This window comes from Podarcis muralis, chromosome 17, assembly GCF_964188315.1.
Source record: "Podarcis muralis chromosome 17, rPodMur119.hap1.1, whole genome shotgun sequence".
NCBI lineage: Eukaryota > Metazoa > Chordata > Lepidosauria > Squamata > Lacertidae > Podarcis > Podarcis muralis.
The window spans coordinates 21,007,726-21,022,815 of NC_135671.1; the positions used below are offsets into that span (position 1 = coordinate 21,007,726).

The following is a 15,090-nucleotide window of genomic DNA, read 5'->3' on the forward strand; positions in this document are numbered from 1 at the left end:
CCTCAGACACAGAGCACACCAGAATGCATAGCATCAATTTTGGCTGCTTAACCTCTTTGGCTGCACTTGAACCAGCTTGTATTTTGATCTAAAGTAGTCAGCATGAAAGCCTTCCTTTGTCAAAAAGCATTTTTCTGTGCCTCCAAAATGAAAATGTAGCCGTAAAAATAGTCCTGTTATCTTCGCACAAAGTCCTTCCAATCAGTGTTCCATTACTAAAATACCACCCCTCAAAATGAATAATCATAGTTAACTTGATTTCCCCCTGTCCTAAATTGTTCCTTTCAACAGAATATTGAGTTGCAGTATTGGTTTACATTTGGCATTTTGATTGTGTTACCATTTCGCATGTTGTAATTCAGTGCATAACCCTCCTGATTCTGTTTCCAATGTTCCTTTAATGTATGTTTTGGCCCTTCTAGCAGCAGAATATCTCAAAATTATGGTTTGCTGAAAAGGTGAAATGATATGGATATAGAAGCCACAGTTTATAAATAAAGCAATATGCCTTGCATATACAATGGACCAGCTTCAGTCACAAGCATCTCCAGGTACAAGATGGGAGGTTATGGGATGGGTGTCCATCAGAGTAGACAGCAGCCCAAAGACTCCCAGCGGCAGGAAAGGCGGGATGGGGATCCTTGCATGGGGGTACCTGGTTCATGCCCCTTCAAAATCATGCGCCTGGGGCTATGGCCCCCTTCTGGCCCCCCTATGCCATCTCCCTTCATAATAACTCAGTGAGGTAGATTAGCCTTGACTCAAAGCCATCCAATATGCTTTATGGCTGAGCAGGGATTTGAACTAGGTTAAGAACTATTCATGGTATCATATTGTCTCTCACTGATGACTTACAATAACTCAGTGGGCAGAAGGAATGGAGTAGCACTTAATCTACCAACCATTAGCTATGCACCTCCCCTCCCCACCATTGCTGATCCAATGCCTAACCGCCAAACCTTACAGAGTTGTGACGATTGCTACGCAGTAGGCAAAAACCAAATGGCTCTGCCCATTTGCCAGATGGAAAAATTCCTACCAGGCCCCCATTACAAAACAGGCAACCAACAAAGTCCATAGCAAGGCCAGTCAGACCTAAATAAAGGGGGATGGGTGGGTGATCCGCTGCACGAAGGCAAAGAGGTCCAGCAAACATTGCGCAGGGATTAAATAATGTTTTGCGGCCACCCCCCAAGCCAACCCATTGGCTTTAGGGTCCAAGTGACTGCGAAACGACCAACCGGAGTGGAGCAGGGCATAGCCCTGCCCACGCTGGGAGGTGGGGGGGGGGTGCTTAGAGATCTTATCACAACACACTCCCTCCTTTAAGAGGATTCGATTTGTAGGGAAGGGTAAATGTGGCTGCACCAAGCTCCGCATGTGTTATTTTTCAGAAAGTTTAAAGGCGTCTTACAATGGATATGTGACTGTTCCTTCTGCCTGCTGATGCAACACTTTTTTTGTCCCTCCTGCACATGGTCCCCAAAAGATGATAGAGGTCACCTATGTGTTGCGTATGTTTGTTCTGTATCACAGTTGCTGGCAGTGAATGCGGTTCAGCAAACCAGTTGGTTGAGATTAAATTCAAACAAAGAGCAAGTTAGAAAATGGTGGGTATGTCGCTTGTCTTGATACAAACGCAATACATATGAAGAGGAAAGGGACAGGGTTTGCCATGGTCCTTTTTTATCCTAGCTTATGCATGCATTGCATAAATTCACAAAGACCATAATAGGAATTGAATACATTATGAAGAAGTCCATGTCATATACCACAGGTGAAATTAAGTGCCATTAAGAAAAGGAGATTTTGCCACTAAATTCAGTTGCATTTTTTGGCATCTTAGTCTTTCCCCTCAAAACACCTGATTCAAATTCAGCCATTGAGTCTGAGCCACAGTTTCCCTGTTTAATTGCTCCACATGTATGCATACACACAGGTTAAATGATATTTTAAAGCGGTGTTCATTTTTGACAGATACCTGTGCTATTGAGGTTTGTTGTTTCCTAGGGTAATAATCTCCACTTTTAATTTCATAATGTTCTAATTAGCTATGCATCATCATTGGCTTCTAAACTAGAATAATGTCTCTTTCTGCTCCCTTTTTAACCCTCTAAATAGCTTCTAATGATAATCACTTACTTAGAGAATATTGTGCCTCTCTGATGCTTAGTCCCTTTGTTGATTAGAGCTGAAATGTAGATTTAGGATCCCTACAAATTATCATCTTTTCCATATAAATACAGGTTTATTCAGTGATCCTTGCAACCATTTACTTGCAATTTTATATCGCACATTCAGTGCATGGTAGGTCGCTATTATTCCTTTTTTTTTTCTCCCTTTTGGAGAATTAAAGCAGAACTAGAGTAAATCGGTGGGGCTCAGAAGCTCACAAAGCCAACCTGTGAAATTAGCATCTGAGGAGGGATTTGAAGTCAAGTCTGATTCTGGTATAGCAATCTGTCTGCTGGGTACATCGACTCTCAAGAGAGAAATCCTCATATTTGTAAAGGGCATCTTTTGTCAGGAAATACATGGGGATCTGTGCCTCTTCCTCCCCTGTAGCCCAGTTGGAAGTAAACACAGCAAGGCAGAAGAGAGGCACCGCAGCCCAGCAATAAAAGCTGGTAGCAGTGGGAATTTGTCACTCAGACATCACAAAATGTGCCTCGTGGCTTACACGGTAATATGCCATCTGTTGATATCGCAAATTGCCTTGGTCTTAAAAAATATTCTAGGAAGGATAGATGACTTTGTTTCTTGAGCATTAATCGCTCATTCATTTATTTATTTCTGCTCTCACTGAAGCCAAGAGAGATTTCCACAGCCTTTCTTAAGATGGGTGCTTAAGCTCACTTTACATGCTGCCTTGGTAACGTGACTCCCACTATAACCTAAAGTGTGGCCGCATGCATAGATACCCATGTGGTTCAGGCTGATTAGAACCACACTTGAGAAGTGCCTCGAAATTAAAAGTTGCCCAGAAGTCATCATACCTTTTGATCCCAAACCTTTTGATCATCATACAAGCAACGTAAATGCATGGAGAGACAGTTCACTAGATGTGTAATCAGTAGTCTAAACCACTGAGCCTCTTGGGTTTGCCGATCAGAAGGTCAGCGGTTCAAACCCCCGTGACTGGGTGAGCTCCTGTTGCTCTGTCCCAGCTCCTGCCAAACTAGCAGTTTGAAAGCACACCAATGCAAGTAGATAAATAGGTACCACTGCGGCGGGAATGTAAACGGCGTTTCCGTGCGCTCTGGTTTCCGTCACGATGTTCTGTTGTGCCAGAAGCACTTTAGTCCTGCTGGCCACATGACCTGGAAAGCTGTCTGTGGACAAATGCTGGCTCCCTCGGCCTGAAAAGCGAGATGAGCGCCATAACCCCATAGTCGCCTTTGACTGGACTTAACTGTCCAGGGGTCCTTTACCTTTTTACTTTAATCAGTAAATTGGGCCTCAATCTCTCCATGAATGGAACCACAGAGATGGAAGGCAATAAGTAGTATAATCTAATTCAACTCCACATTCACATCTCCTGTACGTGATTATTATGGACAGTTTTTTGTTTTTTTTACAGTGGAAATCTCGTAACCTTAAATGGCTGTGATTAAGCCTGCTGTGTATAGTACTTGCTTCTTGTATTAGGTACAATTAGTTCCCACTGATTTGTCTAATATAAAATTACCTTGTAAGCATTATCTTACCTTCCTGCAGGTATTGTGCGGAGGAAAAAGATAAGTGCTGTAAAGTACACAGCACTCTGCAACAGATACTTCCATTACTCCCACTGATTTGAACAAAACAGCTATTGTTGCATTACACAACTTACCCTACAGTGCAGAAGCTTTCCCTGTCATGTGACATGCATCTACCTTGTCCTATTCTTGCTGCTTTATTCTTAAACTTCTTACTGTTTGTTGGCTTGGGTACACAGGGCTTCCTCAGTGCCAACAATTAGCTGATCGTCAGCTTAAGGAATGAAATTCATGATACAGAAATTTACCATGTTCTATTGAAAGTGCTTCTGAGGTTATGTTTTGATTCTGAAGCAGTAGGCACATGTGACTTATACGACATTATATTTTTACAATCTTCCTTTAGAAATTCATTTGATCCAATTCAGAACATTAAAGTGTTTGTACCAACCTAAGATACAGTATGTATAGGGACACGGGTGGTGCTGTGGGTTAAACCACAGAGCATAGGACTTGCCAATCAGAAGGTCGGCGGTTCGAATCCCCGCGACGGGGTGAGCTCCCGTTGCTTGGTTCCAGCTCCTGCCAACCTAGCAGTTCGAAAGCACGTCAAAGTGCAAGTAGATAAATAGGTACCACTCCGGCGGGAAGGTAAACGGTGTTTCCGTGCGCTGCTCTGGTTCGCCAGAAGCGGCTTAGTCATGCTGGCCACATGACCCAGAAGCTGTACGCCGGCTCCCTCAGCCAATAAAGCGAGATAGGCGCCGCAACCCCAGAGTTGGCCACGACTGGACCTAATGGCCAGGGGTTCCTTTACCTTTACCTTTAAGATACGTATGCCTGTATCATCCAAATGTACCGTACATGTTGTGTGCCTGGATGAAGCAAAACACCAAGATGCTCAAAGCCTACCCCCTTTGGTTCCGCAGATATTTCTGCCTTCCTGCATGCTGGCCGTGCACATTGCAAAATGCATATTCAAGCCACTGTTGCCAATTGTATGCATATTGTTATCTGCAATTGCTTTAATTGCATGCTGTGTTCCCACCTGAAAAGCATGGACAACTCTCTAAGCGGTATAACACAGATCTGAATAACTGTTGTACCTAACAGCCAATATAAGTTAATCACACTTAAGCCCATTGATTTCACTGATGTGAATCAAAAAGCAGTCCTCTGAGTAATCATCAGGAGAATTTTCTTTAGCCATTAAGCTTCCTTATTCAGTGGAATGACAAAATAGCATTGGGCAATAAGGTAGCAGCGTCACTTGACAGTTCCATTTTTTAATGCTAAGAATCTGTGTCAACCATAACTCTGTCACCAGCAGCCGACCAGTCCTTGCCTCCCAATCTATGTATCGTTCCTGTTACTTTGGTCAGAGGGCACATGACGCAACCACCTTGCTGAAGCTAAGCAGTGTCTGGACAGGAGACTGCCTAGGAATCTCATGTATGCCACTTTGAGTTTAATAATAATAATAATAATAATAATAATAATAATAATAATAATAATAATTTATTTATACCCCGCCCATCTGGCTGGGTTTCCCCAGCCGCTCTGGACGGCTTCCAGCAGAATATTAAAATACAATGATTCATCAAATATTAAAAACTTCCCTAAACAGGGCTGCCTTCAGATGTCTTCTAAAAGTCAGATAGTTGTTTATTTGCTTGACTTCTGATGGGAAGGCATTCCACAGGGCGGGTGCCATTACTGAGAAGGCCCTTTGGCTCGTTCCCTGTAACTTCGCTTCTCGCAGTGAGGGAACCGCCAGAAGGCCCTCGGTGCTGGACCTCAGTGTCCGGGCAGAATGATGGGGTATGGAGACACTCCTTCAGGTATACTGGTATACAGTATACAGGTATACTGAGGCCGTTTAGGGCTTTAAAGGTCAGCACCAACTGAAGAATGTTGTAATAAAAGCAGTGCTTTTGTGATGGTACTTAACAGTACAGAGTACAGATGCCTTTTTTTCTTGGTGTCCATGGCAGCCATTTTGTATTAGCACCCACAGAGCTTCATTCTTAAAAAAAGCACGGGATATAAGTATACTAAATATGAACATAAATACTTGTATGCAGTGCTATTTTTCTAGAAAAAGAGGTGCCAGAACTCACCATGAGCACCTCCCCTTGTTCTCTTATAATGGCAATGGCGCCCACCTGAGAGGTGCTGGAATTGAGTTCCAGTGAGTTCAGACTGAAAAAAAGCCCTGCTTGTATCCCCCTGCCTTTCTTCAATAAGTTCCAGGTAGCTTATGGTGCAGGTTATCTTCACAGTAACATTGTTACTTAATTTGAATGAATATCCCTATAAAACTCTAATACTTTGAGTGTGTACAGCGCAGGAGCTACTGTGAGTACACTGCTTTTGTGTAAAAATGGTGCAGTTTGTTTTCTGATCACAATAATCTTCCTAGCAAAATTGCTCTGTTTTTGTTTTTGGCACTGTCGTTTAATTTACCATATAACTTCTCCATAAACTCTGTACCTTTCCATCAGCTTTTTTTGTTTCATTCTGTTTTTATCACAGTTGCTTTATGTACTCGAACATCATAAATGGCAGTCTCTATATATTCCAAAGCCGCAATATTCAATCGGATTATCCCCTGATATATGTCAAATATGTCCTAAATGATTTTTGGCCCATATTTTAATATCTTTGTTCTTCCAAATAAATGGCCTGTGAAATCTCGTAATTACAATGGCTTCCCTTGCCAGATCACTGAAATATCAGTTAAGGGTCAGCACTGTAATAGCAACAAATTAATCAGAAAAGCCAATCTCTAAGCACAACCACACAATGCCTTCAGTATGGAATGGCCCCCGAATGCCTCTTAATTTCCCTTTTCTGCATACTGTAGCTGTATCACATCATGGGACATTAAGCATATTTCAACTCACAGGACTGACTCAGTTGTGTTTGCAGATATTGAAAACAAATGTTGGAACTGGATGAATGATAGCACTGAAGCAATAACAATTTCCTAGTAGGCATGCTTGTTTAATGGATTGCATAGTCTTTTGGCTTGTAAACACTGCAATTTCTGTTGCTAACTGAAATAAAAAGATCACACACACACACACACACACACACACACACACACACACACACTGTTAGAGTTTGGTAGCAGTCTTACTGAGTAAAGGGAACGAAAGGAAGTTGTTACAAGAAGTAGAATAACTGTTTGGCCGCAGCTGCAATGGTGTATTCACATTTGTAGGGCTTTGCTATATTGAACACAGTGGAACTTACTTCTGAGTAGACGTGCTGCTAACATGCATGACCTAAGCCCCCATCCTGAGAACAGCCATGTCTCCATTCAAACAATATGCATCAGGCATTATCATGTTCGAAACCTTGTTCCTTCAAATTGCCAGATTAATTTCCAAAGGGATGCAAAACTTGTGGGGTAGAGGCATGCAGACTTTTGAGCTTCATAGAACTCTTCAGCAGACAGATTGAAGAGTCCTGTGAAGCTCTAAATACTTCAGAGAAAGCTGATCAAATGAACTTTTCATTCCTATTCTATAGAACAACAACCTTTTTGGATCTGTGGACCAGAAATTTATCAGGCTTGTCTTCGCAGTCTCCTGATATCAGGTGATTTGGTGCATCGAATTCCTAATGCTGGGACTTCAAAGCACCTCACTAAAATGGAGAGAGAGAAACTATTTGATTTTACAGGGGTTTCAATGCAGATCCTTTCCAGATTACAAGGGGTTTGCATGGAACCTCCTGCTAAAATGAAGGCCTCCCTTCATTTTAGCAAGGAGTTGAATGCAACTCCCTTTCATGTATCAGGAAGGGGTTTGCATTCAATCTTGCCAAATTTAGCAGGACTTATTCCCCCTGCCTATCAGCTGACATAACCCACCCATCAGAATTATGTCAGCTGATCAACTAGTGGACATGGTGTTTAAAAAACAGCCTTGCAGTCCAAACTGGCCTGCAGGCTGGAGGTTCCCCACCTCTGCTACAGACCAAAGCATAAGCAAAAAACAATGTACACACACACACACACACACACACACACAGACATACCCCCCATACACTTATACATGCATAATGTTACCTGCTTTCAAATATGAGATAAGACCAAAACATCCATAGCATAAGTAATTTTTTATATTTTACTAAAGGATTATAACTGCTTGTGCACATGCAAAGCACATTCTGACAGCTCTTGAAAATTGCCATCAGCATATTTTTAAAATTTAGACCACAGAGCATTGGTACCCAATTTGGACTACACCTCCCATTATCCTTGACCATTCACCATGCTGGATGGGGCTGGTGGGAGTTGGAGTGCCTGAACATTTGGAGGGCCGTACATAGGCTACCCCTTCCATAGAGTTTAGCATTTGGTGAGGCAGATCTCCCCCTGCCCCCTCTTTTGCTCTAAGATTTTCCGGCTAAACGTAACAAACTTAACTGCTTTGGGCTTAGTTTGTTCCTTTTGAAGGAACCGTGCTTGGCAACTCAGACAAGGAAAGGCTTAGATAACCCAGAGATTGCTTATCAGCTGTACTGTTCATGCTATGTTTGGGACTCAGCGCTATAGAAATGAGTTAGGGAGGAAGCATAATGCACATAAGTTATTATCACCGTACCACCAAGCTCAGCTCTGCAAGATCAAAGAGACTTTCCTACTCTTTTAGAATTCTAATCCTTCAGTTTAAGTCATGCACACCACAAGAGTGATGGTTCGGGGGGGGGGCGGGACGACCCAAACAAGCATTTAATAATAGAATCCAAGAATAATGAGCTAGATAAGAGAAATGTGGGTTGCTTAGTTGACCTTGGTGGTTCTGACAAAAATGTATATGTAACATGTATATGTAACACCCGCCCTGTGGAACGCCCTCCCACCAGATGCCAAAGAGAAAATCAACTACCAGAATTTTAGAAGACATCTGAAGACATCAGTTTAGGGAAGCTTTTAATGTTTAATAGACTATTGTATTTTAATATTCTGTTGGAAGCCGCCCAGAGCTGCTGGGGAAAAATAAATTACTACTATTATTATTATTATTATTATTATTATTATTATTATTATTATTTCACATACAAATAAAAGATGAATTAATTCCTTTATCTAATTTAGTTAACAAAGCAATACTGCAGGCTGATCACTCTTGATTGAACTAAATGTCAGTGGGCTTTGTTGTATATAGTTAGGAGAAAAATCTTTCTTTTTAAAAGTCGTTAACAAAAGGGACAGCAGATATTTTTGTTTTTGCAGGTTTAGCTGGTTTAAGGGATGTTATTATCACAGATACAAAAGAGGCTTTTCCTACTTTAATAAAAAGTGGGATTTAAATTGGCCACTTTTGAAGAAAATTGTAATAAAGCCACATTCCTTTGCTGTGGATTTCAGTCTCAAGCATGTTGCAGGGAAGTCAACTAACAAAGGTGATTGGAGAGCCCCTTGGAGTATCATGGATCATGTGATCCTGGTTTCATCTCTTTGCCTGGTGATGTTGTGTCTATGTAGCGTCTTTTCAGATATTCTGCATTTCTCCCAGTCTCTCAAACACATAATTATTTTCACCCCTTGACAAGATTTTCATGGAACTGAATCTCATGAAAGATTCGAAAAGGCCCAGTGCTCAGGGCACCAAATACATGCCCTGAGCCCAGGAAGCAATTGTTGCAGTGTCGGACAGCAGCAGTAGTGTGAATCAAATATTTCAGTCTCTTTAGGTTTTATTTAGTTAATTGGAGTAAAACCTGCAATGTGTGGTAAGGTGGAAAATACATTAATATACCAATTAGTGTAAAACTAAATCCTTAGTGGGATGGAAACAATATTACCCTGGAGAATAGCTTCATTGAGGCACAGGAAACTGAGGTGGTGCTCCAGAAACCGGCTAAAGGGCAGGAAACTGCAAGAAGGAAGCAGCTGGCAGGAATGACTCATGGTTTCACTTGTCTCTGTACTCATGCACAGAGTATGGGAAACAAGCAAGACCAATCTGAGCTCTTAATATAGGGTAGCAAATAGGACCTAATAGACACTACTGACACCTAGTAGGATGACACTTCTGACTGGAATGTAGAATTGGAGGAGTATAATCTGTTAAGAAGGAGTCGACCAAACAGGAAGGGAAGGGGAGTCGCATTATATGTAAAGGATGTGTACACTTCTGAAGAAATCCACAACATGAAAGGCAGATTGAGAGTACAGTGGAACCTCGGGTTGTGGATATAATCTGTGATGGAGACACGTCTGCAACCTGCAGCGTTCATAACCTGCAGCGTCGCATCTGCGCACGCGCGTGATGCAATTTGGCACTTCTGCGCATGCGCGAGCAGTGAAACCCGGAAGTAACCCTTTCTGGTACTTCCGGGTTTCCCATGGTCCGCAACCTGAAAACACGTAACCCGAAGGTTTGTAACCTGAGGTACCACTGAATATGGGTAAAAAATGTAGGAGAGAGATCTTACTGTGAGTGTCTGCTATAAACCCCCAAGCCAGGCTGAAGACTTGGATGATGCCTTCCTACAGCAAATTACCACTCAAAAAGGAGAGATAAAGTAGTCATGGGAGACTTCAACTACCACAATATCTGTTGGAACTCAAATTCTGCCAAGAATGAAAGGTCCAGCAAACTCCTCCATTGCCTCGCTGACAATTTCATTTCGCAGAAGGTGGAAGCAGCAGCAAGGGGACTTGGTCCTCACCAACAGGGAGAAACTGATTGACCAAGAAGTATTGAGACCCTTGGGAGGAAGTGATCGTGTCCTCTTGGGTTTCTTGATACAAAAGCAATGTAAAAATGAGTGTAGTCAGACATGCACCCTACACTTTAAGAAGGCTGGTTTCAAAAAGCTCAAGGAACTACTGGGTGAAACTGAATGGTCAGAGATACTCAAAGAAAATGGAGTCCAAGATGGATGGGAGTTCCTTAAAGGTGAAATATTGAAGGCACAAATGCTTAAGGAGCTTACAGATGTGATTTAAGCATAAGAAATGGAAAACGGTAAATCACAAAGGAATAGTATACACAAGTAGCCAACAGTTGCAGGGTGAATGTCAGGTGGGCTACAGCTCAGAATGAGCTCAGGCTTGCAAGAGAGGTTAAAAATAATTTTAAAAAATGTTTCTTCAACTATGTTTGAAGCAAGAAGAAGAAGAACAAGCAAGTAGGAGGTTCTCTGCATGGAGAAGATGGAGAAATGCTATTGGCTGACAGAGAGAAGGTGGAACTGCTCAACACCTACTTTGCCTCTGTCTTCACCCGAAAGGACAGCAGTGCCCAACCTGGTGATAAAAGGAGGGAGCTGCAGCCCAATACAGTGGTACCTCTGGTTACGAACTTAATTCATTCCGGAGGTCCGTTCTTAACCTGAAACCGTTCTTAACCTGAGGTACCACTTTAGCTAATGGGACCTCGTGCTGCCACCGTGTCACTGGCGTGCAATTTCTGTTCTCATCTTGAGGTAAAGTTCTTAACCCAAGGTACTACTTCTGGGTTAGTGGACCCAGGTTAGTAACCTGAAGTGTTAAATGTTAAGTGTTTGTAACCTGAGGTACCACTGTATAGGAAAAAGGGTGGCAAGGGAACACCTAGCTACTTTAAATGAATTCAGTTCTCCAGGGCTTGGTGAGCTGTGCTGACGGGTACTAAAGGAGCTTATGGATCTCAGAGGCTCTGTCTATAATCTTTGAGAATTCCTGGAGAACATGGGAGGTCCCTGCAGACTGGAGCTTGTCCCCATCTTTAAAATGGGGGTGGGCAGAGAGAAGCACATGTCAGTTTGCATTTCTTAGTGCAGAAATTGATCTCATGTGTAAAAATCTTTCCTATTCTTTCCTATTCTGATTAATTCTAGAAGCTACTAGAAGCTTCTCTGTGTGAGAGAAGCAGAGGCAGGAGGGTTAATGATTGTTTGGGTTATATCTTCTGGGAAGCTGCTTTGAACTAGTTCTCTTGTCTCTATTCTGCAGGGTCATGCTGACTATAAATATAGGCCAGAAGGAGCCTGAGTTTTACTTTTCTCTCTCTCTCTTTCTCTCTCTTTCTTTTGGTGTGATGTTTCTGTACATAGGATGCTTTAGTGTTAAGGTTTAGTCTTATTATGAGTTAAGTTATAATAAGTGCTGCAACTAGATTTTTGTATGGATTGAGCCAATCCTGATTGTATTGGATTTGATAACCATTACACTCATTTGCCTTCAGCACAAGTAAAGCTCTGCTGAATGAAGTATTATTGCCTCTGGTCTATTTGGGGGAGCTCTGCTGAACTCTGCAACGTGTTTAAGGTTTTCCTCCACACGTATGTCAGTACCAACCAGTCAGCTTGACATCAGTACCAGGAAAGGTCCTCGAACAAGTTAACTAAACAGTTGATCTTTAAGCACTTAGAAGAGGATGCTGTGGTTACTAAGACCCAGCACGAGTTTCTCAAAAACAAGTCACGCCAGGCGAATCTCTCTCTCCCTCTCTCTTTTTCCCTGACAGCATTACAAGGGGAATGCTGTGGACATAGTGTATCTTGATCTCAGTGCGGCTTTTGACAAAGTCCCCTGTAATATTCTTGCAGAGAAGCTTGTAAAATGTGGGCTGGATGAGATTACTGTTAGGTGTATTTGTAGCTGCTTGACTGACCAAATGCAAAGGGTGCTTGCTGCTGGTTCCTCTTCATCCTGGGAAAATTCTGCAGCTTTCTGCATCCTTCCAATTCTACATTTCTATTATTCTATGACTCATTGCCACTTGCAAGCAAAGGGCTTTCCCTCATAGTACTTCCATAGTGTTGGGAGCTGCTTCTCTGTGAGAGATTCAACAGTAGTGCCATGATCAACTGCATGCTGGAACGAGGTGAATGGGTTGAATTTCATGGAACTTTCCAACCCAGATTTTCATCACAGGTAAATGATTCTCGCTTGACTGAGGTAATTTGAGAAGGGGACCTGGTTATCGAAAAATACCCTAAAAATGAGCAGAACCAGCATGTATGTTAGGAAGCAGTAATGCTTTTGTGTGATGGTACTTACCAATGCTCGCCAGAGCAGCGATGTCACGCTGGCCACGTGACCCGGAAGTGTCTGCGGACAGCGCTGGCTCCCGGCCTCTAGAGTGAGATGAGCGCACAACCCTAGAGTCTGTCAAGACTGGTACCTTTACCTTTACCTTTACCTTTACTTACCAATGTGAGGAAGGGGAAAAAATGCCCATGGTGGTCAGTTTTTACAAACACAGCACTTGTATCAAGATATGAGCACCTTGCTTTTTTCCTTTTCCTTTTTTGTTTTTACTGAAAAAGGCACTGGAAAGCGGGATCAATTGCAATGATGTATGTTGCCATGACAGTATGTCAAGAAATGTCGTACCGTAATGTTTCTCTCGCTTACACGTATCTTGTGTTTTTTTTTTCTTCCCCTAGTGCTGGAGTTGGCAGGACCGGCTGTTTCATTGTAATAGATGCCATGCTGGAGAGAATAAAGCATGAAAAGACTGTAGATATTTATGGCCACGTAACACTAATGAGAGCCCAGAGGAATTACATGGTTCAAACAGAGGACCAATACATCTTTATCCACGATGCACTGCTTGAAGCAGTGACATGTGGAAATACCGAAGTGCCAGCCAGAAACCTGTATGCATATATTCAGAAGCTGACACAGATAGAAGCAGGAGAGAATGTCACAGGAATGGAACTTGAATTTAAGGTACGTAACGGGGGTTTCCCCGCACAGTTTTACATTGAAAACTGTACATTGAAAACCAGGGTGCGATGGGGGAAGTTAGACTTGATTCCAAATGGGTCTAGGGTGAGTTCATGTGCTTTGGTAGATTTCCCTATGAAGGATTAGCAACAGAGTCTAAATTCTAGTCGTTCTGCTAGGGGGTATAATAATAATAAGTTATTGTTTATACCCTGCCCATCTGGCTGAGTTTCCCCAGCCACTCTGGGCAGCTCCCAATCGAGTGTTAAAAACAATACAGCATTAAATATTAAAAACTTCCCTAAACAGGGCTGCCTTCAGATGTCTTTTAAAAATAGGATAGCTGCTTATTTCCTTGACATATGATGGAAGGGCATTCCACAGGGTGGGGGCCACTACCGAGAAGGCCCTCTGCCTGGTTCCCTGTAACCTCATTTCTTGCAATGAGGGAACCGCCAGAAGGCCCTCGGCACTGGATCTCAATGTCCGGGCTGAACGATGGGGGTGGAGACGCTCCTTCAGGTATACAGAACCGAGGCCGTTTAGGGCTTTAAAGGTCAGCACCAACACTTTGAATTGTGCTCTGAAACGTACTGGGAGCCAATGCAGATCTCTCAGGACCAGTGTTATGTAGTCCCGGCGGCCACTCTCAGTCACCAGTCTAGCTACCGGATTCTGGATCAATTGCAGTTTCCGGGTCACCTTCAAAGGTAGCCGCAAATATACCTTTATAAGTTTGTTTTCTAAAGAGTTAGTGTTGCATTAAAGCAGGGTTCTGAAACATGTAATTTTTTTGCATGTGGGATTCAACAAACAATTGGACAAGGACACAAGAATGCCCCCCACAGGATCAGAGCAAAGGCCTGTCCAGTCCAGCATTCTGTTCTCACAATGGCTAACCAGATTCCTGTTTGAAGCCCACAGGTTGCAATAGCCCCTCTCACTCCCCAACCCCAGCAAAGGGTGTTTGGGAGCATACCTCCTGAAGCTAGTACATATCCACATTAGCTAGTAGCGTTCGACATCGCCTTATTATCCATTCATTTCTCTAACTCCTTTTCAAAGCCTTCCCAGCCAGAAACACCGCAACATCTTGTGATAGCATGTTTCATAGTTTAACAATGTGCCGTGTGAAGAAGTGATAGGAAATTACCTGTATAAGAAGGTTTGGTCTGATTAAATTGCAAAATTATGCTCTTTCTCTCTTTCCACAGCGGCTAGCCAGCTCTAAAGCTCACACTTCAAGATTCATCAGTGCCAATCTTCCATGTAATAAATTTAAAAATCGCCTTGTTAATATTATGCCATATGAATCCACAAGGATATGTTTGCAGCCTATTAGAGGGGTAGAAGGGTCTGATTATATCAATGCCAGCTTTATCGATGGATACAGGTACTAAAAGGCAGTGTTTTTCTGTGTGGTAAAATAAAAAAGGCTCTTTTTTACAAATTCAGTAAGCTTTTATCGACCGACAGAAGTGGGTCAATTTCAGTGGGTCTGCTGTAACACAGTTGGACACAACCCAATGTGCTACGCAACTGTTTCTTGCTATTGTGGCAGTCGCTGTAGTACCACGGTTTCTTCCTGTACCAGTAGAGGGACGTGGGTGGCGCTGTGGTCTAAACCACTGAGACTCTTGGGCTGGCCAATCGGAAGGTCGGCGGTTTGAAATCCCCGCAACGGAGTGAGCTTCCGTTGCTCTGTCCCAGCTC

The 15,090-nt window shown here is 42.7% G+C and overlaps 1 protein-coding gene across 29 annotated transcripts in view; it reads left to right on the forward strand.

Moving 5' to 3' along the window:
• PTPRD (protein tyrosine phosphatase receptor type D) overlaps positions 1–15,090 on the forward strand; it is a 1,167,048-nt gene that overhangs the window by 1,125,144 nt on the left and 26,814 nt on the right. For all 29 annotated transcript variants that reach the window (XM_077921375.1, XM_077921383.1, XM_077921379.1 and 26 more), the window contains 2 exons: positions 13,095–13,380; positions 14,592–14,770. In XM_077921375.1, the coding sequence (XP_077777501.1) occupies positions 13,095–13,380; positions 14,592–14,770 (465 nt within the window). The remainder of the gene's footprint in view (positions 1–13,094; positions 13,381–14,591; positions 14,771–15,090) is intronic.